Source organism: Sus scrofa, chromosome 18 (assembly GCF_054392235.1).
Source record: "Sus scrofa isolate SSC_HxYL_T2T_F1_AM1 chromosome 18, Sscrofa_HxYL_maternal_Yorkshire_Landrace_v2.0, whole genome shotgun sequence".
Classification (NCBI taxonomy): domain Eukaryota; kingdom Metazoa; phylum Chordata; class Mammalia; order Artiodactyla; family Suidae; genus Sus; species Sus scrofa.
The window spans coordinates 19,105,983-19,130,167 of record NC_139400.1 but is presented as its reverse complement, the minus strand read 5'-3'; the positions used below and the strand labels follow the sequence as shown (position 1 = coordinate 19,130,167).

Genomic DNA, 24,185 nt, shown 5'->3' with positions numbered 1-24,185 from the left:
TGGAAGCCCAGAGGCTGAATCTCTCCTACAGATGTATGTGTGTCTTGTGGTTGTTATCACTTTTTTTGGCTTATACACAAGTTTTCTACTAAAAATATAAATTATTTGCCAGAATTAAAAATGATGATGTTTCACATAACAACGCATACTTCCAACCCCTTTGGAAAAATGCCACAACGCTGGCACGCGCTGCTAACAGTGGAGCAGCAGTTCCACTTGGCGGTGACCTGCTGACCTGAGTGAGGGGTTCTCTGCAGCCACCACCGGCAGGATTTACTCCCTCCTTCCTTCCTTCAAATGTCTGCCCCTGGACATTTGCGTTCACAACCCCGTGCTCTCCTGGTCTAGAAAACACCAACCAGAACCGTTCAGTGCATGTAAGGATTTAGGTCTAACCATCCCACTCTGACAGGTGGCAGGATAGTCTATCCTAATAAACATTTTTGGAGCTCCTACTGTGGCTCAGCAGGTTAAGAACCTGACTAGTATCCATGAGAATGAGGGTTCGATCCCTGGCCTCCCTCCGTGGGTTAAGGATCCAGTGTTGCCCTGGGCTGTAGTGTAGGTCACAGACGCAGCTTGGATCTGACATTGCTGTGGCTGTGGTGTAGCCCAGTGGCTACAGCTTCGATTTAGACCCTAGCCTGGGAACCTCCATATGCCACAGGTGCAGCCCTAAAAAGCAAAAAAAAAAAAAAAAAAAAAAAAAAAAAAAAAAAAAAAAGGAAAAAGAAAGAAAGGAAGAAAGGGGAAAAAAATGTCCCCAACCTGAGTGTGTGGGACAGGATTCACACCTATTCTCTAACCTGGGGAATGGAGCCTGTATCCTGAGACACAGGGGAGCCCAGGTTGACCTGAGATGGAGATGAGGAATGCAAAGTGTTAGAAAGTGGTGAAGACCCTGCTCAGGGGCACAAAACTGGGCTCCTGATGACCTCAGAGCTCTCAGTCCGATCCTGGGCTGACCAGCCCCGGGGGTCTTTTATAGGACTTTCTGGTTTGAGTCACTGTTATGGGGGTCTTCTCTCACGGTCTACAGAACAGAATCCAGATGAAGGCAGGGTCCGAGAGGATGTGTGATCTGAAGCATTGGCACACGTTAGCTGGGCACACTGGTGTGTGAGCGGACTACAGGTTGGGATTAGAAGGACCAAGAAGAAATAGAAGTTCCCATTGTGGGTCAGCGGAAACAAATCTGACTAGGAACCATGAGGTCGCAGGTTCGCTCCCTGGCCTTGCTCAGTGGGTTAAGGATCTGGCGTTGCTGTGAGCTGTGGTGTAGGTCACAGACGTGGCTCAGATCCTGCATTGCTGTGGCTGTGGTGTAGGCCAGCAGCAACAGCTCTGATTCGACCCCTAGCCTGGGGACCTCCATAGGCTGTGGGTGTGGCCCTAGAAAAGGCAAAAGGAAAAGAAGAAATGTATTCCAGGCAGAGGGGACCCTGAAGTTCTGGTGAGGTTTGCATTTTAGAATCCCTCTGGTGCTGAAGGTTTGGAGGGAGGGAGAGTTGAGGGAGATCATTGGGAGGCTGGGGCTGTGGTCAGACAAGAGATGAAACTGACTTGAACTTGACCTGTAGCTGCAGGAAGGGAGGGCGGAAACTCTGGGAGGGAGAATTCATAGGAGTTGGCACCTGACTGGATTTGGGAGCGGAGAGAGAATGAGAAGGTTGCTGAGGAATCACAGCCTGAGATAGGAAACAAACGCAGGACTGGGACTGGAGAACGAAGACGCAGGCCTGGGCGTGGAGCCCGAGGTGGCATGAGGTCAGCCCCCAGAAGAATGCCCTGGAGCGAAGACCACTGGAGAAGCCCAGCCCCGGCCTGGGAGTGAGAACAGCAGCCAACAGAGCGCTTGCACAGCGCTGCCTTCAGCAATGCCCTGGACTTCCCCGATCCCGCTTCAGTCTGAACTGGGAATGTGGTCAGTTAAGGTTTGTAAAGCCCCCTGGCACCGAGGGGTTGCTCCGTCAACGTGAGCTGAACCTGAAATGCTGCTCCACGCGTCTCCTCGGCCCTTTGCTCTCTCCTGCTCACCGATCCCGTCATTTTCTTTCTCGGTTGCCAAGAGTCTGAACCAAGTCACAGCCCTCACCCGTCTGCTTTGGCTCCGGGGTAGCCCAGGAGAAAGCCCCGCATCTTCCTTGAGCCTCACTGCATCGTCTGCGTGAACTTTACTCCCGTCTTCACAGAGGATGAGCAAGAGGCTGGCAGGTGGACCTGGATTAGACCCTGGGTCTCCCGGCTCCAGGATCCGTGCTCTCTTGGCTCGACAGCATCTGGACCCCAGCGGAGGGGGCGGAGGCCAGCGAACCCGGGCTGCGGGGCGGTCCCGGCTGCCGGCGCCTCCTCCCTCCCTGCCCCCGCCCCGCCCGCTCCCGCACCTCCTCTGGTGCCCTGGGTTCTGCGCGGAGGCTGCGGCTCGGCCCCGGCAGGCGCGGCGCGCAGCGACCCAGGCGGCGGCGGCCACCGAGCGCAGCGGGTCGGGCGCGGGGAGGCGGGCTTGGCCCCGGCCTGCGGGAGCCCAGGCCCTCGCCCACCCGAGGCCGGCCTGGGGGGCCCGCGGGGCGCGCAGAGCGCCGGGTGCGCCTCGGGCTGGGGCCCGCATCCCGGCACAGGAGCGCGGGCGCGGCGCGGCGGAGCGCGGGGCATGGAGCCGGCCCGGGAGCCCCCAGCGCGGGCCCGGCCGCCGCCGCCGCCCCCAGCCTCCCGGCCCGCGCCCGCCCCCGCGGCGCCCAGGCCGCGCTCGCCGGCCGAGGCGGAGGGCCGCGGTCCCGAGGGGCTGCTGCGGCGATCCGGGTCGGGCTACGAGGGCAGCACCAGCTGGAAAGCGGCCTTGGAGGGTAAGCGTCGCGCGGAGCCCCCTTCCCCAGCCCTGAGACCCGGAGGCGGGCTAGAGTCACCTTGGCCGGTCTCCCGGTGGGGAAGGTGAGGCGTGCGACTCTGGAACCTGGCGCCGTGATGTCAGGGCAGTCAGAGGCCACATGGGGGGTGCGGCAGCTGTTACTGGGGCCCGCCTTCAGTATAGCCTGGCCCCCGTCTCACTCTGACCTTGGGAGCAGGTTTCACGCTCTGAGCCTCAGTTTCCTTAATGAGTGAAGGGGACCGTGACCTCTCGCCGGGGAGGTGTTGAGAGCGGCTTGAATCTGTAGCAGTGAAAAATGCTTTGGGCAAAGTGACAGCAAAGCCGTAGACCCCAGAAGTGGGGCTCATGCCCTGGGGGCGGGGGGGGGGGGCGCCTCGTGGTGACCGGAGGGAGTATCTGTCCCAGGTCCTTCCTTGCCAGTCCTGGGTCCCACCTACCCCTTCCAGTCAGAGGGGCTCAAGGCATGAGCCCCTGCCTGGCCAAGGGGGCAGTAAGCCAAGAGGAAGATGGACTTGGAGCTCATGAGTTCTTTCCGTAAATGTGTGTGGCCACTGGTGGGGTGCGGTGTGGAAGGTGCTGGAGTTGGCCAGGGGTCGGGGGCTGGTCCCCTGGAGGTGTCTCGGTCCTCCTGACACCTGGAATCTGAAGTCCGAGGACCTGATGGCATTAACCAGGGAAGCCCAGACCTTGGCTCATCCAACTCTTAGGGAAGGCTTCTCAGAAAAGGAGGGCTTCCTGGAGCTGGCGAGTTCTTAGGAGGTGTGGAAAGAGAAGAAAGGGGGACACCAGGCTCCGGGAGTGACATGTTCAGGGATCAGTGGCCAGAGTTAGCCTGTCGCTTGTGGGGGCCTGACCTCCGACCTCCATGCTACCAGGATGGGGGGAGCGTGAGAAGGGAGGCGTCGGGAGCACCCAGACCATGAAGGGCCACCCAGGCCTTGCCCGAGGGTCTGTCTGAAGTGGCTGTTGAAGCAGCGAATGAGACCGTGTGTCTGCCCTTGGAGAGGCAGCGGTGGCCCAGAAGGGTCAGACCAAGGCCAGGTCAGTGAGGAAGGAGGGGCGGTGGTCAGGGGAGGGACATTATCAGCATCAGCCAGGGCAGGTGCCTTGCCAAGGCGTCAGAGGTGGGGACAGCCTTGTCAGCATTTGGCCCAGTGGCAGGTGGGCCAGGGGATGCGGATGGCCTGAGGAGGGGCTGTGCTGGCTCTGGAGGGAAGCTGGACACCTGGACGGTGATTTGGGACAGAGGAGGCAAAGAGGTTAGAGCTCGGAGTGGAGGAGCCATTGCAGAGGAGCTTCAGGCTGAGAAGAGCGGATTGAACAAAGGGGGACCAGCCCCCTTTGACAGGGTCTCTGGGCTCATGGTTACATTTGCCTGTGACCCCCTGCTTCCCTCCTGCACAAGTTATTTCTTGAAACTGCTCACTCCCTTTGCCTGTATTTCTTCTTTCCTTCATTGGTAAGCATTCCTCCAGGGTCTGCCCTAACCTGACTGTAACTCCCAATGGTTAGGGCCACTTTGGGGTGATGTGGCCTCTTTCAGGGCCACTGGCTTACTGGCTCCTGTTCTACCTCCGGTCCTGACCTTGGCTTCTTCTTTTTGCTCCCAGCCATGGCTGGGCGGACCACCACTAAGTCAAGCTGAAGAAGAAGCCGCCTATCAGGCAGGAAATAGCCCAGGGGGTCTCTCAGGACATTGGTTTTTCCAGGCCTTTGGAATCTAGCCCTCCCCTTGTTTAGTGCCCACTTGCAGCCCAGTCTTGTCTCACCTGTCCAGGTCTAGCTCCATCTCTCATGGCACCTCTGGCCCCGGCCCTTGTTCCCATGGTCCACCAGGAGCAGCGCCACAAGCCCCATGCCTGTGGTCCTTGGGGGCTCAGCATCTGGGGCCCATGGGCTTTTTCCCCCAGGAGTTTTGGGCTCTGGAGTCTATGTCCCTGCCGGGGGCCTCCCCTCTGCCTGTCCGCTGAGCATCTCCTGGGCGCTGCATCTCCAGCCTGGAGAGGGGAGCTCCTGGACCAGGCGGGTGCTCTCCAGGGTCCTGCCATGTATCTCCCACATTCACTCACTCTTCCTCGCTTCCTTCCAAACAAACCTCCCTCCTGGTGCAGCTCTAAGAATACCCTTGACTTTGCAGAAATCACAGGACAGGGACTGAGGCAGCCTGGTGAGGTGCAAAGAGCCCAGATTCTGGAGTCAGGTAAGCCTGAGCCAGATCCATCCATTGCCAGCGGGCTGGCAGGTTTTCGAACTTGTCTGAGCTTAGTTTCCTCATCGGCTAAGCTAGATAAGGATGTCGGCCTCTCAGGGCTACACAGACAAAGGTGCTGGGATGGGGGTACAGGTGACCCTTTTCCCCAGTCCCTAGAGCTCTGCATCCCTAACTCGAGGAGCCCAGGGAACATGGGTGACTCGCTGCTCACCTGAGAGCCTGTGACTGCTGGTCTGCCTACCATGAGTCCGCTTGCCCACCCAAACTGAAGCCCCTGTCACGAACCCGGTCCACAGAGCCTGAGAAACACCTGTGATGGGACAAGGAGGGCCTGCCAGACCTGGGGACCAAGGGGTTTTGTGGCCCTTGCTAAGCCAAACCCTTGTCTTGAGACGTCTTGAGCGGACCACGCCAAACCCTCAGGGAGCCTGTGCTCCTTTATTACTGTGGGCTGAATATTTACCAGGCACTTGCCAACCCCGCACTGGGGGTTCACTTAGCCGTCTCCTTTAACCCTCCCATCTCCCCTCGCAGGGCTTGGGGAGGGTCGTATCTGTCTCATACAGGAGGACACGAGACTCAGAGGGGCTAAGTGTCCTCCCCAAGGACGCGCACTGCTTCCTCACACATGAAAGCAGAGTTTGCCACGAGGCCCTCTGATATGAAGGCTCCTGCTCTGTCCCAGGCTGACCCAGGACGTGGGGCTTGGTGAGGCGAATGGAAGAGAATCAAATTGTGCTTCTGACGCATATAGCTCGTCTCCCCGTGCCCCTCAGACAGCCCTGGTACTTTCACCCTGAGCCTTGGGGAAGAGGCTGGAAAGTGATCCGGAGCTCCCGCCTGGGTTATGGAAAGACTGGAGGTGATTCAAAATGGGCAACTCTCTGGCAGTGGGAGTGGGGGTGAGGAAGAGCAGCCTGGGGGGAACCGGGGGCGGGGACCGAGTGATTCTGCACATCTCAGGCTATAGACTTTTTCTGGGCTCACCAATTCTGAATTTTTAATGTGGAAAGTTTCTTGATTAGGCATAAACCCACAACTTCCTGATCAAAACCACACTCATGCATTTAGCAGAGCCTCTTAAAAATTTAAAAATTGCCAAATTCCACATTTGATCATTTTGAACAGTCAAGAATGTGCCCGCCAGGCTGTGGCCCTGGCGGCTTAGAGACGTCAGCTGTGCGTCTCTTTTGGGCTGTGGGGTGGGAGGGTGTTGGGAGACAGGTCTGGGCTTGGGAACCAGATTTTTTTTTCAGTTGTTCCCTCTAACATTAGGCTAAGTCAAATATATTTATAAACAGAAGTAAACTGTTCCCTCAAGCTCCATCTAATAAGGGCCACTGCACAGAAGAAAGAATTGCTGGCCTGAATGAGATCCCCCCCTGCCCCCAAGAGAGAAGGTGAGGTCCTAACTGCTTAGTACCTTATTCTGACCTTATTTGGAAATATGGTCCTGGAGGAGGGTGGGCTCCTAATCCAATATGACCGATGTCCTTTTAAGAGGTGGTCACGTGAAGACAGAGACACACAGGGAGAAGGACGTGATGAGGCAGAGAGAGGAGCGATGCGGGTGCAAGGCAAGGCATGCTGGAGTTCACCAGCCCACCAGCAGAACCCAGGACAAAGCCAGGAAGGATTTCTCTGCAGCTCTCAGAGGGAGCAGCTACTCAGACACCTTGATTGTCGACCTCTGGCCTCCAGAACTGGGAGCTAATACATTTCTGGTGTTTCAAGCCACCCAGTTTGTGATGCTTTGTCATGTCGAGCTGGGAAACTAATATAATATTGGGACTGTGCAGCCCCACGGCTGTCCTTGAGAGTGAACCAAGAGTCAGACTCTGTAGCAGGTCCTCTGTCACCGCGCAGGTCCTCCAGAAAAGAATGAGGAGCGGCCTCAGGTCTCGCGATGCTGGAGACGCATGCGCAGCTCCGCCTCTCCCTGGGGAGCAGGTGTACATCCACGTGGCCAAGGGCATCGTCCTTCAGCTAAATTCCCATTGGGTTTTTAGTACCAGTGGCTGCTCTATGACACAAGGCAATGACTGAGCCCCGTTAGAGCGAATCCAAAGGTGAATAAAGCACAGCCCTTATCCTACAGGAGCTCGTGGGCTGGTAATCATCCTGAGGACGACCGCTAATGCTGGAGTACAGCTGACCACGCCAGGCACGGTTCTAAGCACCGGGCTTTGAATTCTCACAAAACTCTGAGGCAGACACTTTCATGACTGCCCTCTAAAGATGATGAGGCAAATGAAATCAAAAAGAAGCAAAGTTCCTTTGCCACTGGAAAGTGGCAGAGCTGCCATCTGCGCCCAGGTGAAGTGGTTTATGAGGCTGCTATGCTCTTCTGACGGTGCCGGGGTTACAGGACAGGACTGAGAAACTAATACAGAAGAGAAAGGAAGGATTCACCCAGCATGCTTGCCGCAGGCAGCCGCCGAGCAGCTCACGGGGACCAGCCTTACAAGCAGCTGCACCGAGGACCGGAGGGCACGTGCAGAAGGAGCCCAGCCCTCGTTGGCAGATGTGAGCCTCTGTTCTTACAGTGCCTAGAGCCACCCACCTCTGGACTCCTGGTCACTTGCCAGTATAGACCTCATAGGAAGGACTCCCAAATGTTTGTTGGACTTGCAAGTATATGTGCTGCTGAAGCGAGCACTGTTGGACTTGTAATTAAAAGTGGCCAACTGAATACATGCATTTGTTTTCCTTCCCTTCTGAAGCTACTGATACAACACGAATGGGATTGTTTGTTTGTTTTGTCTTTCTAGGGCTGCACCTATGGCATATGGAGGTTCCCAGGCTAGGGATCTAATCGGAGCTGTTGCTGCTGGCCTACACCACAGCCACAGCAATGCGGGATCCGAGCCACATCTGCGACCTACATCACAGCTCACGGCAACGCCAGACCCTTAACCCACTGAGTGAGGCCAGGGATCGAACCCACAGCCTCATGGTTCCTGGTTGGATTCGTTAACCACTGAGCCACAATGGGAACTCCCTAATGGGATTTGTTAAAGGGCCACAAGGACAACAAGAAGAGGAGAGAAGACAATAGCAACAAAACTGGGAGCTAGGGATCAACGACTGGCACCTGACACTAACTCCACCGGCCTGAGAAAGTTCAGGAAGTGGAGGAAGCACCTGAGTCCCACGCAGGAGCCTCGCAGTAAAGAGGTGGGGGCACCAGCCAGCATGGCTGTGGGTGAAGATGGAGCTGGAACCAGAAGGACTGGCTGGACTCTTCTTTAGGAAGAGACTTCAGATGCCCAGCACCCCTTCCCATCCTGCGAGCCTCTCCCCTTGTGAGAAAGGAACTCTGGACACCCACACACTTGAGAGCAAGCAGTTCAGTCAAGGTTTATGTTTCGGGTGCCCTGGATGGCTCCCAGCCTTGTCTCCCGGCCACACCTATACCCTCGACAAGGGAAGACAGAAGAGCCATCTCCAGACTTGGTCCCAAGAGGAAAAACTCCAAGAGGTCAACATATGGTCTTGAGTACTGGCCCAGCCAGGTCACTCTGCTGTGAGCCCCACTGTTAATAAGCCCCCGACGTGGTCTCAGAAGTGCCAGTGAGCGCTCCTTCCTCCTGCTTTAATCATGACCAAAGATCTCCAGAGAGCTGAGAAAAGTCTCGATGTGGAAGCTAGAGACCAAAGTAAATGCCCAGAAAACAAACAAAAAAGGAATTTGGAGGAAACAGAGCTGATAACAGGCTAAACCTTTCCGCCCACTTTGTCGCCCAACCCCCCATCAAGCCCTCCTCCACCAGACTAAAAAATCCTCAGTAATATCCTCAAAGATAAAATTTTTCAGCATTAAAATAAGAATAGGGAGTTTCTGCTGTAGCACTGTTGGTTAAGAATCTGACCGGGGCGGCTCGGGTCACTACGGAGTGTGTGCAGGTTCGATCCCCAGTCCAGTGCGGTGGGTTAGAGGATCCAGCATTGCCACAGCTGCTGTACAGGTATCAGCTGCAGCTTGGATCTGATCCCTGGCCTGGGAACTTCCATATCCCACAATGAAGCTAAAAAAAAAAAAAAAAAGAACAGGATGCTCTAAGAGGGAGTATTCAGAGGACAGCAGCCACAAACCCCAGAAAAACCTTCGAAGTTAAAAATAAATGTACACATAAAAAATTCAGTGCGTAGAGAGTGGGAAGATAAAGTCGAAAAAAATCTTCAGGAAATTGAGTGAAAAGGCAAAGAGATCGTGGGTAAGGGCACTTCCTCGCTCTGCAGTGGGTGTTTCTTCCTCTTTTCTTACAAGGGCACGACTCCCATCATGGGAGCCTCACCAAGAATGGAATTTGGTGGTACCTTGATCTTGGACTCTCCAGCCTACAGAACTGTGAGAAGCAAGTGTCTGCTGCGTAAGCCACCCAGCCTCGGGTATTTTGTTACAGCAGCCCTTGCAGACTGAGCCAGGGGTGAAGTGGAATTCCTGATTTTGCCTCATCGGCTTAAAGGAGTTTTGGAGGTGAAATAATGATGAGCACACACGTGGAGGCAAAGGAACAAGAGGACCTCGATTAATTACAGGGAAACAAGAAGTTATGTAGAAATAAAGCTCGCAGGACACTATGTGGCTTTGCTGGGAGTGGCACTTACGTTGCTCCTAACACATGTAAGAAAATCACACCACACGGTCAGTCAAACCCAACTGTGACACCGAGAGGGCAGGGCGGTAATGCAGAGAATTACATCTTCCTCCTTATTGTGAGAAGTCAAGAAATAACATCTTAGAAAAGTCGAGAAGCTTTTAGAGATTTGGAGGCAATCGCCAAAAGAATTAGGTAAAAGAGTTGCAGGGGTCTGCCTCTGTGGAGGGGGCAGTTCATTTGTTTAGTGAAGCCTGGTAGGATTTCTTGACCTTTTTTTTTTTTTGGTCTTTAGGGCCACACTAGCAGCATTTGGAAGTTCCCAGGCTAGGGTTCAAATCGGAGCTGCAGCTGCCAGCCTACACCACAGCCACACCAGTGCAGGATCCTGAACCCACTGAGCGAGGCCAGGGATCGAACCTGTGTCCTCATGGATACTAGTCTGGTTCATAATCCGCTCAGCTACAATGGAAACTCTATATTTCTTGACTTTAGAGCTGTTGCTTTTCAAAGCCTTGCTAAAGGACCAGGTTTATTTTTCTCTTTTTTTTGCTTTTTTTAGGGCCGCACCCATGGCACATGGAAGTTCCCAGCCTAGGGGTTGAATCAGAACTGCAGCTGCTGGCCTACACCATAGCCACAGCAACACGGGATCTGAGCTGCATCTGCGATCTACACCACAGCTCACAGCAACGTCAGATTCCCGACCCACTGAGTGAGGCCAGGGATCAAACTCGCATCCTCATGGCTACTGGTTGGACTTGTTTTTGCTGCACTACGACGGGAGCTCTGGACTAGGTTTCTTTTCGCAATCTGTTGTGAAGTACAATACAGTTGAATTCCTAGAAACAGTACCAATATCATGTGGATGTCACAGCCATGCAGAATTGCTATAACTGTTTCTAGATATTTTCAGGATTTTGCACTTATCATAGGTTAGTAACAGTGCACAGACCAGCACTGGGCTGTGGAGGTGCATCTTTCATCTATGCACATATATAACTTTTAAAAGTTTTCTTTAAAAGGACTAAAAAATAAAAAGGCCTCACCTACTAGGATGGCTATCACAAAAAATGGAAGCTAGTAAGTGTTTAGTGAAGAGATGGAGAAATTAGAACACTTGGGCCTTGGTGTCGCTGGTAGGATGCTGGTAGGTGCAGCAGCTATGGAAAATTTGATGGTTTCTCAAAAAGTTCAACATAGCATCACCTGATCCAGCAATTCCCCTCCTAGGTATATACCCCAAAGAACTGAAAACAGGGACTCAAACAAATCTTTGTTTACCTTGTTCATAGCAGCATTATTCACAAGAGCCCAAAGATGGAAACAGCCCATGTGTCCATCAGTGGTTGGAAGGATATGCAAAATGTACATAGTCATGCAGTGGAATATTACTCAGCCATAAAAAGGAATGAGCTTCTCATATGTGCTACAACATGGATGAACCTTGAAAACCTTAAGTGAAATAAGTCAGACACAAAAGGACAGGTATTGTATGATTCCATTTACATGAGCCACCTAGAGTAGGCGGACTTTTAGAGACAGAAAGTAGATTAAAGGTTATGAGGGGCTGGGCGGAGGTGGGAAATGAGGAGTTAATGCTTAATTGGTACAGAGTTTCTATTCAGGGTCATGAAAAAGTTTTGCAGAGAGGCAGCGCGGATGGTTGCACAACATCATAAATGTGATTAATGCTGCTAATTGTACACTTAAAAATGCTCACTTTTATGTGTGTGTGTATATATATATATTTGTCTTTTTGCCTTTTCTAGGGCCGCACCTGTGGCATATGGAGGTTCCCAGGTTAGGGGTCTAATTGGAGCTGTAGCCGCCGGCTTACACCACAGCCACAGCAATGCGGGATCCAAGCTGCGTCTTCGACCTACACCACAGCTCATGGCAATACCGGATCCTTAACCCACTGGGCGAGGCCAGGGATTGAACACACAACCTCATGGTTCCTAGTCAGATTCGTTTACCACTGAGCCACGACGGGAACTCCTATGTTATGTATATTTTATCACATGAAAAACCTTCAAAGATGCCATGTCTAAAGTCTAAAAGGTTCTTTTATGAACTCTTGAAATTTTAAGTGAGCGCCAAGGCATAAACATCTAAAATGGAGAGGCCAGAGGGTCAGGAAAACTTCCGTGAGGAGGATGGAGAGTTTAGGGCAGGATTTCAAGAGGCAGCAGTAGAGGAGGAGAACTCTGGGAGCGGAGACCCCGTGTGGGCCAGAGAGGGCGGACTGGGTTATTTCAAGGAGTCTGTCTGGCAGAAACTAGGGATGAGGTAGAGAAGCAGCTGGAGGCTGGGGATCGGACAGCGGCGACAGTCACAGAAGGAGGTCAAGTGCATGGCCCTGGAGGCGGGCTTTTCAGCAGGGGAATCGCAGCATCAGCCGGATCTGTGCTCAGACTTCAGCATCAGACCCACTCCGAGGGTGAAAACACGGAATGCCCCAGAGGTTCTCGCTCTTGGGACTTGGGGCTGGCAGCGGGGGCGGGCATTCAACCCCTTTCTCTCTCCGCAGACACCACCACGCGTCTCCTGCTGGGGGCCATCGCCGTCCTTCTGTTTGCTATCCTGGTGGTGATGAGCATCTTGGGTGAGCATGGCTGTCAGAGCATTTACGCAATTCGGCTTCTACACACCTTGTCAAAAGCATGTCTCGTTAGGTAAAGGAAGGTTCTAGACGTGCCACCAGTGCTGTGGGGGGACAACGTAGATGGAGAGCAGAGTGCTGGTTCTACACGAGATCTTCGCCTAACATGACGCATTCACACGTTGACTCTACCCGTCCCCTTTCCTAAGCCCTGCAGCCAAAGGGGAGCTGAGCTGTTACTTAGGTACAGCCACCAAAATGCTGGCGAGAACTCAGAACAAACTTGGTGTGTGTGGGGCGGGCAGTGCTTCTTAAAGATGATCTGGGGATCTTTAAGGGCCTTAAAGATCACATGTAGTCACTCGACAAACATTTTATTGAGCTCCGACTGTGTGTTAGACCCTGGGCAAAGTGCTGGAGATTTTTTTTTTTTAAATTTAGAATATCAACTCCCCTGTCCAGTGATGGAGGTGTTGCTGCCTGAGTGGCTTCCCAGAGTGGGGATCACATGTACTAAACCCTGAGTAGGAAGGAATAGGTTCCTAGGGACCCGGAGGGAGAGGGAACAGAACATTCCAAGGGGGAGAGGGCTGAGAAGCACCGAGGGGTGGCGTGGCGCGAGGGAAAGGGCTGAAGGAGGAGTAACACAGCTACTAAGGAAGGCAGACAAGGCTCCATGACCAGGGGATTTGGCTGCTTCTCATGGATTCAAGTCAGAGTATGTCCTGGGTTCTGAAGGGTTTTGCAAATTGATTTTAGGATCTCTGCAATCTTTTTTTTTTTTTTTGCTGCTGCTGCTTTTTAGGGCCGCACCTGTGGCATGTGGAGGTTCCCAGGCTAGGGGCCCCATCGAAGCTGTAGCTGCTGGCCTACACCACAGCCACAGCAACGGGGGATCCGAGCCCCTTCTTCTGCCACCTACACCACAGCTCACAGCAACGCTGGATCCTTAACCCACTGAGCGAGGCCAGGGAGTGAGCCCGAATCCTCATGGTTCCCAGTCGGATTTGTTTCCTCTGTCTTTATCTTTGAGAAGCACCTGAAAACTTCAAAATGCGAGGAAAGTCCCCTGATGATATCAGTTCCCACTGAGGCTGCGCCTGGGGGGCGTGCAGGCCTAACAGGGGCTTGTGAGCGCTTAGGAAAACATGGTGACCACGGGCCAGCTTGGGTTCACTCACACTAATTGCTACAAATTAAAATGTTGTGTTGCTACACGGGGAGGGCAGGGGCAGGGCGATGTGTGAGCTCTGCGTGTTGTGGTTGTAGAAAAGCACCAGAGTCTCTTCCCAGGTCTCCTGGAAGCACCGCCAGGGAGTCCCCGTCATGGCACGGCAGAAACAACCCGACTCGTACGCATGAGGTAGCGGGTTCAATCCCTGGCCTTGCTCAGTGGGTTAAGGATCCGGCGTTGCCGCGAGCTGGGGTGTAGGTCACAGACGCAGCCCGGATCCCACGCTGCTGTGGCTGTGGTGTAGGCTGGCAGCTGCAGCTCCAATTGGACCCCTCGCCTGGGAACCTCCATGTGCCACGGGTATAGCCCTAGAAAAGACAAAAGACAAACAAAAAACCTCAAATAAGCCCATGTAAATGAGATGACCGTGGAAGAAATAAACATAAGCGCCTGCCTTTGGCTTTAAAGGTGGTTTTATACGCGTTCTGGCTGGGGGCCGGGGGAAGCTGGCTTGGAAAGAGATCGTAGGAAAACAGCCAAAGAGAAGGACGAATTCCTTTTGACACGGAGGCCCTCCGAGAATCGGATGGAAGTTCCAGGCTCCCTTCCCAGAAAAGCACACGTGTGCAGGTGCTCAAGATTCTCATCAGAGCACCTGCACCCTGGCAAGACTGCTGCCGCTGTAGCGGGCCCCAGCTGACTCGTCCCAGTTGGTGGTGGTGGCGGCATCTTGGTGGTAACGTGGGCGCAGGGAGCCAGGCGGGATGGAGAGGGGTCTGGAGAGCAACCTCTGCAAGGAATTGTGGCCAAGACAGTGTTTGTTCAATCCAGCTAGAGGAGAGCCTGGGGTCCTTCCTCAGGTAGGCGCTGGAAGACCCGGTTTGCCCCGAGTCACTCCCGAGGCAGATCCTGGACCTGCAGGTCTAGGTCACAGGAAGGCAGGTTAGGACTCAAAACTGAAAAAGAACTTTCCAGCAGTTCAGCATCATTAGCTGGTGAGGGTGTGGCCAGTGAGAGGGTCCCACCTTGGCCAGAGAGGGAGGAATGCATGGCCTCCAGGCCCTTTTTCCGAGGCCCAGCTTCTCAGGTTCCCCAGCTCGGGAAGCTGGAAGAGGAAGAGGAAGAGGAGCGCTCAACCCAGGGGCTGACCTGCTGTCGCTTCTCCTTGGGGTGGTGTGATTCTGCTTATTTCACCCCCGGCCTTTTACCTGTCGGGCATCGCCAGGGGCTCCCCTGAGGCATGTGGCTGATGAGCACCAAAGTTGAGACAGGCAGAGGGAGCGGTGGGGCGCAAAGCGGGATTATGGGGGGTGGGGGGGTGAGGCCTGCTGTGCAGGTGGACACGGAGCCCCTTCTTTTCCCTGCAGCTTCCAAGGGCTGCATCAAGTGCGAGGCGCCCTGTCCGGAGGACTGGCTGCTCTATGGGAGGAAATGCTACTTCTTTTCTGAGGAACCGAGAGATTGGAACACGGGCAGGCAGTACTGCCGCACCCACGACGCCGTGCTGGCTGTGATTCAGAGCCAGAAGGAGCTGGTGAGTGTGGCCGGCCACGTCCCAAGGACACGCGGTGTCCCCAGGGACCTATTTCCAGAGCACAGCCTGGGAGGGGGTTGCAGGTGGACTCCATGGGGTGGGAACCGGTCTGTGAGGGCACCTGATTGCACAGCTACCTGCTACTGTCCACGCCAGCTGTTTCGTATCCGAGGCTGGTTTGCTGAACTCAATTTGGTCAAGTGCGAGCCTCACACAGTCTCAATGCCCTGAGAAATGTCAAATTGCATTGGCACCTTCTCCGAGTCCAAATCAGGGCCTGATCTTTCCGACACCCTAGACAGTTCCATCACTGGAAATGTGCAAAGAACACAATTAACGGGTCTCTTGGCCATTTTGGATCTTGAAGGTAACAGGTCGTGCAATCCGAAACAGTAGATGAGCTCACAGTCGCTGCTGTTGGTCTGGTAGGCACTTCAGTAGCCCTCTTCTGCAGAGAGAGGCCTGGGAAGATGCAGCTAGGAGCACATCCAGCCCGAGCTTTGAGAGGTGTCCCAGATAACCCGTCAAGTCGGCAACCCCAGGCTTCCTGAGAATCGGGATGGCTGGACCGCTGAGCCAGGAGGACCAGCCCATTCCGGGCTTCCTGGCCCCACAGTGTGTTCCTGGAGCCTGGGGCCCTTCGAGGCCGTGGCAAGTGGCCCACCGTGAGAGGGGGGTGTCTGGAACCCCAGCTCCTCATTCTTGGGATGCAGGGAGGCATCACCCTTTCAGTGTCTACACACCTTGGGAGCCGGTTTTCCAAGCTGGGGTATGTCTGGGGAGGTATGAGCAGTCAGAGATGGCACCTGACTCTGGGGTTTCTGGCTTCCCTTGGTGCAGGAATTCATGTTCAAGTTCACACGGAGAGAGCCCTGGATTGGCCTGCGCAGAGTTGGGGACGAATTCCACTGGGTCAACGGGGACCCATTTGATCCAGACACGTGAGCTGAGGCTTCATCTTCTGGCTGCCGAGCTTAGACTGGGGGAGGCCTAGGACCCCAGACACACCTGCTGACCGAGAACTTGGCTTCGCGCGAGTTAGAGTGTGGGACAGAGACCCGGTCATGACAGTGGCTTTACTACTCTCTCTCTCTCTCTCCCATAAAGTCCAGCCTGGATTGGTGGCTCTGCTTCATTTAAGCCACCACGTGGTCATCAGAACGTCCTGTCACTGGAAGGGGCCTGGGCTCTTTCCATCATGTGATGGCCCAGTCTGTCCGCGTGGCTCAGAGAAAGGAAGGGTGTCCTGGACACGCCTCCACGTTGGCCAGAACTGAGCCACACGGCCATACCAGGCTGCGAGGGCGGGTGGGGGATGGGGCCTCTACTCTGGGCAGCCCCAGGCCACCTAAACATTGTCACTATGGGAGAAAGGGGATCTGAACCTTGGGCACGAGCAGTGGGCTCTTAGAGAGAACACCTCTTGAGCTGGTGGTGTGTGTGGTGCTAAGTATTATTCGTGTGGCCCAAGTGGTGTGGAAACGAGTGTGCGATGGGGTGGCGGGTGTGCTGTGCCAGGGACTGGTTTGTGGAATGATGCTGGCAGCAGGTGGGGCGGGTGAGGGAGGTGATAGTGAGTGTGAGCAGTTCAGGCTCAGGGAAAGGCAGAGGGGCACCCACAGTGGAATAAGAACCTCTGCTTCTGGCCTAGACTCTTTTTTTTTTTTTTCAGAGCCGCACCTGCTGCATATGGAGGTTCGCAGGCTAGGGGTTGAATTGGAGCTGCAGCTGCCAGCCTATACCACAGCCACAAGCCACGGCCACGCCAGATCTGATCCATGTCTGTGACCTACACCACACCATGTGGCAATGCTGGATCATTTAAGCCACTGAGCAAGGCCAGGGATCGAACCCATGTCCTCATGGATACTAGTCGGCTTTGTTACCACTGAGCCAGGACAAGAATTCCTAGTCTAGGCTCTTAAGGCTGGAGAACTAGGCCTCAGGAGCTGGGCGGGGGCACTGCCACTGACCTGACCTGAGTGTCCCACCTTGGCCCGTGACAACAGCTCCCACGTTCCTGCTTCTGCCGTCCCTTGCCCTCACCTCGCATCTCTCTTTGTCCAGCCCCTCTTCCTTTTTTTTCTCTTTCCTTTTCCTGCTGTCACCTCAGGAAAAGGTGCTTAGAGCTGCTGAGAAAGCAGCTTGTCCTTACTACCCCACCCCTTTCTAGAAGCTTCCTGCTCTCGGAACCCATGGAGCCCTGGAGGCTGGGTCCCCAGGGTACTGACCACCTGGCAACCAGTGGGCCTTGGGGCCACGCTTCTCTGACACGGAGGTGGCCCTGGCCCCCCCACTCCCTCTTGGCATCCATCTAGTGCCTTCTGAAATCCCAACTGACCTTGGCAGGGGGCTTGGGTCAGGGTGACCAAATGGAGTTAAGAAGAAATGTCAAGAAGTTCCCGTCATGGCTCACTGGTTAATGAACCCGACTAGCACCCACAAGGATGCAGGTTCGATCCCTGGTCTTACTCAGTGGAGGATTCGGCGTCACCGGGAGCTGTGGTGTAGGTCGCAGATGTGGCTTGGATCCTGCGTTGCTGTGGCTGTGGTGTAGGCCAGCAGCTGTAGCTCCAGTTGGATTCCTAGCCTGGGAACCTCCATATGCCACGGGGTTAGCCCTAAAAAGACCCAAAAAAAAAAAAAAAGACATGTCAAGATTCAGAAGGGATGATTTTAGGCAGGAAGAACCCTCCCCTCCAGGGCACACCCAGGTCCATGGAGGACATCAGTGGATCCTGGGTAACACAGCCCGGGGGTTAAACACCGGGGCTACCCAAGTCCACCCCTAACCTATGAGATTAACTCAGTGCATCTCTCCTGAGCTCCCTGTATGCTACACACAGGAGGTGTGGGCAAGGTGGTCCTGGACAGGGCCCTGGGCTCCCAGGACAAGTGGGCTGAGCCTGGCAGGAGGATGGGAAGGCACAGGGCGAGTCCAGGAAAGGCCCACGGGCAGCGCCAGGGTGGCTGGAGCCGTGGGGCACACGGTCAGGAGACAAGTGAGGCCACACCAGCAAGGTCCGAGGGAGAGGCTGACTGTCCGGGAAGGCGGCTCCAGGGGGAGGGGCAAGTCCCGGGGCCTCCGGGGCAGCCCGGTGATGGCCCTGGTCTATTCTCTCCCGGCCACAGGTTCTCCATCTCGGGCCCCGGGGAGTGCGTCTTCGTGGAGCCCACCAGGCTGGCGTCGACGGAGTGCCTGATGACCCGGCCCTGGGTGTGCAGCAAGACGGCCTACACGTGAGGTGGGTCCGGGCCCGGGCCGCCCTGCAGCCGGCTCCTCTCCAAGGCGCAGCAGTGAGGACGGGCCCTCGGCCTCTGGGCTCCTCGGCCCCGGGCAGGTCCCGCGGCTCAGTCGGCGCGTCCCACACGCTCAGCAGCACCGCGGACACCTGTTCCCCTGGATGCGCTGACACGTTCACGGGCATGGTCCTCGCTCATGTTCAGCGTCCCCCTTAGGCACCCCAACGCGTCCCTCCTTGGCCCCACGCTGGAACCTTCCCTCCTCTGGAGGCGCCGTGAGGAAGGCCGGGGGCTGATCCAGCCTGAGCTGCTGCCCGCACAGACCCCCGCCTCCTCCGCCACGGGGCGGGGGGGGGGGCAGGAAGGGAAGCCCCCTCCTTGCCTTGCTCTGCCCGGGGTCTCAGGCAGGCCCCTGCTGTGTCCCTGGTGCTGCTGTGTTGGTCCCCAATGGAATAAAAAGATGACTGGCATCCAGGGAAGTCAGCTGCCATTTGTTCCAGGGTGGTGGCTTGGGAGAGAGGTGATGACACACTCGTGTGGCAGGCGGCAAGTGGAGGCACCAAAGCCGAAAACAGATTCTGTGGCCTCAGGGCAGCGCTGGCGTGGCCAGACCCTCGAGGGAGTCTCAGACGTCGGGGGGATGTGTGCCTCCTGCTCCTTCATTACCATGCAACGCAGAGCAACAAACATTTATTCACACCCGCCACGTGCCAGACGCCACACCAGGCCTGGGGATCGACAGCCGGGTCCCCCAGGGAATACACAGGGAGCAGAGGCAACAGCTTGGGAAGCGCCGGAACATTCTGGAACACAGTCAAGGCACGGCTTAGTCTGCCTTGGCGGGGGTAGGGTGAAGGTGGCGGGGGGGATTAGCGGGGATGAGGTGCTTGTTGGGCTGGCTGAGTTTGCGTAGGGCCAAGGGCCCCTGCCTGTCCCCTGGTCTGCTGGGGAGGAGCAGGGGGTGGGGAGACCTGGCAGTTCCCCAGCCCCCCCCCCGGCCGGGTGAGAGACAGGAAGGCCGCCTGGGGGCCGCCTGGGTGAATTTGGGTCCTGGCCCATTTTCAGAAAATAGCTTGGAAGGAAACAGGTCCTGCTCTTCTCTGTCCCTTTACTGTCAGGTTTCAGACAAAACTGTCGGCCTGGTTTATTGACCTTTCTGCACGCTTTCTGGAGATTTAGTAAAACAAGGGGATTTTGTGGTTTCGTGTTTTCTCTTCATGGGGAAAGACAGCGGAGAGAAAAAAAAAACAGGGGGAGTTCCCATCGTAGCCCAGCGGAAACAGATCCAACTAGGAACCATGAGGTTGTGGGTTCGATTCCTGACCTCCCTCAGTGGGTTACAGATCTGGCGTGGCTGTGGCTGTGGCTGTGGCATAGGTCGGCAGCTGCAGCTCTGATTAGACCCCTAGCCTGGGAACCTCCATTTGCCAGCGGGTGTGGCCCTAAAAAAAAAAAGTTTAGGGAATTCAGTGTGGTGGCGGTGGGGGCTTGTGGGGGTGGCAGAAGCCCACCACCGCCTTCCCCAGCCCCTGTGCGGAAGTATGCTGAGGGGCTGGGCATGAGGAAGTGGTCAGCGGCTGCCATTCAGGGTAGGGGTAGAGTCACGACTCACATCTGTTCTCAGCCAGGCCTGTGGCCCTCCCCTCAAAGACGCTGAGTCTGAATAACCTTAGCGTCTTCCTTTTTTTTTTGCTTTTTAGGGCCGAACCCGTGGCATATGGAAGTTCCCAGGCTAAAGGTCGAATGGGAGCTATAGCCGCTGGCCTGCACAACAGCCACAGCAACCTGTGATCCAAGCTGCATCTGTGACCTACACCACAGCTCACGGCAACGCCAGATCCTTAACCCACTGAGCGAGGCCAGGGATCCAACCTGCGTCCTCATGGATACTAGTCGGGTTCCCGACTGCTGAGCCATGACGGGAACTCCAGCATCTTCCTTTTCATGGGGCTCATCATTTAACTCTCTCAGAAATGTTGCCACAGGTGACAAAACTGTACCTTGGCCAAGAGGGGGAGTAGAGCTGGGCCTGGGCCCACAGGCTGTGTCCTCCTGCCCTGTGGGTTCCGGTGGGAAGAAGGGAGCCGAGATGGCTGGGGGGGGGGCTGGGAGGAGGCAGTGTGGGCGGGCGGGAACACAGAACCTGTGCCCTCGGGATCCTGTTTCGACTCAATTATCCACAGCCTGCTGCGTGGAGCTTTCCAGGCCTGCTGGTGGATGAACACTGCTAACCTTGGGTTTGCCCTGCAACCGCACGACAATTCTAAATCAGTGTGATAAAGCTAGAGGGAACTCTGATCAGCGGTGATCTTTTTTTTTTTTTTTCTTTTCTTAATTTTTTAAAATTGTTATTTCCCCAATACAGTTTTTTTTTTCTACTCTACAGCATGGTGGATTGGTAATCTATGTTTTTAAGTTTTCTTTTGTGGTTCCTATGGAGGAAGACACAAGACCAAAACCAAACGCCAGCATGCCAAACTTCAGAAATGTTGAAACACCCTCCCAGGGTTATTAACCAGCCAGGCACCCCCATGTCACATGGAGGCAGAGCCTGGTTGAGTGGGCAGGGCTGCCGGGCCTGGTGCAGTTGCTGCCAACGGCCACAGGTGGCAGCACTGAGACCCAAAGGACAACCCTGCCCCCGCCGCCCGCCCCTCAACCCCATTCTTCAGCCCCTCTGAAAGATTTTTCCCTTCGGAGGTGAGTTTCCTGCAGTGGAGAGTGTGCTTAGCTGCTGCCAACTGGAGAATGGCGCTTCTCACCTGCCTCTACAAGGATTAAATCATGAGCTGCTGCAGCTGCTGACCCTCAACACGCCCGGAAAGAGTTCGGGGTGGAAGTCAGGAGGGAGGCCCTCTGTGCTCTGGGAAAACTGGCAGAACAGGCCTCCAGAGAGTTAGATGTTTTAAGGAGAAGATTTTATGAGCCCAATCCTTACATCTCCTCATCTCTAGAAAAGCACTAAAATCCTTCATGGTGACATCTGCTCTTTGTGACAACAGTAACTTTCACAAGACTAGCACTGACCTTCTGCAAAATGTGGGCTTAGGGAGTTCCTATTGTGGCGCAGTGGAAACGAATCTGACTAGGAACCATAAGGTTGCAGGTTGGATCCTTGGTCTCGCTCAGTGGGGTAAGGATCCGGCGTTGCTGTGAGCTGTGTAGGTCGCAGACACGGCTCGGATCTGGCATTGCTGTGACCCTGGTGTAGGCCGGCGGCTATGGCTCTGAATTGACCCCTGGCCTGGGAACCTCCATATGCCATGGATGTGGCCCTAAAAAGACAAAAGGCAAAAAAAAAAAAAAAAAGTAAATAATTACTTTTTATGTCCCTCTTCACCAAAACCTCATACATACTGACCTTCCCCCCCACTTCTCTGGAGCAACTTCTCTGAGCTGAGAAGCTGCCTCCTAGGCTATCATCCTCATTTTGCCCCAAGTAAAACTTCATTCCCAACTTTCACTTTATGTTGACACTGCAAGCCTGGGCAGCTGCTCCCTGGATGAATCTGAACCCACACCCCCGCCCTGTCCTTGGGTGTAGTCCCTGAAGTGGGCAGGACACCGGCTGAAGGCTGGAGCATTAGACAGTAGACATCCTTTGTGAAGACAGAGCAACAGGGCTTTTTTTTTTTTTTTTTTTTTTTTCTTTTTAGGGCCACACTCGTGGCATATGGAGGTTCCCAGGCTATGGGTCAAATCGGAGCTGCAGCTGCCAGCCTACGCCAGAGCCACAGCAACTCGGGATCTGAGCCTCGTCTGTGACCTACACCACAGCTCATGGCAACGCCGGATCCTTAACCCACTGAGCAAGGCCAGAGATCGAACCCGCAACCTCATGGTTCCTAGTCGGATTTGTTTCTGCTGCACCACGATGGGAACTCCTCCATGGGTGTTTTTGTTTTTGTTTTTTGTTTTTTGTTTTTTTTTGGCTGCCCTGTGGCATATGGAGTTCCTAGGCCAGGGATCAGATTTGAGTTGCAGCTCCGACAACGCCCTACCCCACTGTGCTGGGCAGGGGGTTGAACCTGCATCCCAGCGCTCTGGAAATGCCGCGATCCCATTGCGTCACAGTGGGAACTCCCCTGAGCACTTTTTTTTTCCCTGTGCATTTTGATCTTCATACGGTTTTCACACAAATTTCCCATAGAGTGTAGGAAATGCAAATGCTGACTTCTGTCTTTCTCTCTCTTCAAGGCCCAGTGCAAAGCTCCCTGGGACCCCTTCCAGGATGGCGGCAGGCCCACAGGGACCCCTCCCTCTCCCCAGCACCCTCAGCACTTAAGACCGAGCCTCTCCCGCAGCCCAAGTTGTCAGAACTTTTCACCTGAGACTCATCTCTTCACATCATCTCACCGCGTGTCATCTAAGCCCCTAGGTGGCAGGGATTATGTGCTGTTGGCCTCTTTGCAGCACACAGCATGTGCTTAAAAAAGTACATTGTTGTATATGGCAGTGAGATTGCCCCCAAATGTCCTCTCGTGTCCCTGGTGGGTACAGCAGCAACCAGCCATCGGCAGAGCCTTGCCTTTTTGGCCCTGGAGAGTGTGGCGTGACTTCAGAGCCACACTCTGAAGGCTCATGAAGAAAGATGAGCTCTGTTTTGCTTCAATTGCGAGAGCTCCCTCACATCCCCTGAGCGTGCACATCCTGGGCGGGCAGTGTGGGGGTGGCCACGAGGGAGCGCTGCCTCGGCCTCTGCATCACACAGAGCCCAGGCGATCGTGCTTTGCTCATCTGTTTCCCTGCCCACCAGCCCCGCAGACATGAAAGCCCCTCGAGGCAGGGGCCCACTCGCACGCTCCTTTGTTTCTCTAGCGCCTGGTACATACTGAAGGTGCTTAATAAACCTGTGTTGAACTAAACTCGTCTTGACTCCTAGTTCAAAGGCTCTCTCCTCTTTGCTTTTCCTCTGATCTTAGAAATCTGCACAGCCGGCCCAGCTGCCCATGACGTCTGAAAACTAGCCGGTGTTTTAGAGGAAGAGATGAGATGCTGAACCACCTCGCAACGTCCACTAGGATCCTGCAGTCCAGAGTGGAGAACCCATTTGGGCCAAGACACAAACACATCGAAGACAAAATTGGAATGACAGTACCAATGAATACAAAGAGCTTATGAGGGCCAAGCACTGTGCTAAGCATTTCACACACAAAGTATGTTAAGCCCATAGTAGTTGCTTAATTAAAAAAAAAAAAAAACTATCGGGAGTTCCCATTGTGGTATAGCAGAAATGAATCCGACGGGGACCCAAGAGGATGCGGGTTCGATCCCTGGCCTCACTCAGTGGGTTAAGGAGCCGGCGTTGCAGTGAGCTGTGGTGCAGGTTGCAGACATGGCTTGGACCTGACGTTGCTGGGGCTGTGGTGTAGGATGGCAGCTGTAGCTCTGATTAGACCCTAGCCTGGGAACCTCCATATGCCCCAGGTGTGGCCCTAAAAAAAAAAAAAAAAAAAAAAAAATCATTGTCTGTTTCACTGTGATGTAAGCTGAGCACAGTATTTGATTGAGCTAGCTTCTATAGCACCTGCATTTCAGAGGCTTGCACCACAGACTAATGCAGATCAGTGACGACAGGGGAAAGCATTGCTCCCTCCAGAATCTTTGAACATAGAGGCTCACACAAGATGTATTTTAGGGGATGCAGGAGAAGTGGCTGCCATGCACCAATAATTTTCCTCTCCTTCCAGGTATGTGGAAGGATCATATTTCCTGGTCTGTTTGAGGGTTAGTGACTGATGACGGCAGGGTTTTTTTTTTTGTTTTTTTTTGTTTTTTTTTTTTTTTGTATTTTTAGGGCCGCACCTGTGGCATGTGGAGGTTCCCAGGCTAGGGGTCGAATTGGAGCTGTAGCCACTGGCTTATGCCAAAGCCACAGCAATGCCAGATCTGAGCTACATCTGCAAACTACACCACAGCTTATGGCAACACTGGATCCTTAACCCGCTGA

The 24,185-nt window shown here is 54.6% G+C and overlaps 1 protein-coding gene across 3 annotated transcripts; it reads left to right on the top strand.

Annotated features, from left to right (window-relative positions):
- Positions 1–2,410: 2,410 nt before the first annotated feature.
- Positions 2,411–23,295, top strand: CLEC2L (C-type lectin domain family 2 member L). Of its 3 annotated transcripts, none has more exons than XM_021078806.2 (6): positions 2,411–2,843; positions 12,213–12,287; positions 14,826–14,992; positions 15,833–15,933; positions 18,125–18,237; positions 23,158–23,295. In XM_021078806.2, the coding sequence occupies exons 1-5, from the start codon at positions 2,651–2,653 to the stop codon at positions 18,234–18,236; spliced, it is 648 nt and encodes a 215-aa protein (XP_020934465.1). In that variant the 5' UTR covers positions 2,411–2,650; the 3' UTR covers position 18,237; positions 23,158–23,295. The 3 variants fall into 3 exon arrangements, with proteins under 3 accessions (XP_020934465.1, XP_020934464.1, XP_020934463.1); XM_021078805.2 differs by lacking the exon at positions 23,158–23,295 and adding an exon at positions 22,433–22,572; XM_021078804.2 differs by lacking the exon at positions 23,158–23,295 and having other exon boundaries at positions 18,125–18,705.
- Positions 23,296–24,185: the final 890 nt, after the last annotated feature.

Excerpts from the sequence above, each read along its gene's own strand:
- CLEC2L (XM_021078806.2), top strand. The coding sequence starts at position 2,651 with ATGGAGCCGGCCCGGGAGCCCCCAGCGCGGGCCCGGCCGCCGCCGCCG. Across the intron at positions 12,288-14,825 it reads GGTGGTGATGAGCATCTTGG|CTTCCAAGGGCTGCATCAAG; the intron begins GTGAGCATGGCT and ends TTTTCCCTGCAG. Across the intron at positions 14,993-15,832 it reads TTCAGAGCCAGAAGGAGCTG|GAATTCATGTTCAAGTTCAC; the intron begins GTGAGTGTGGCC and ends CCCTTGGTGCAG.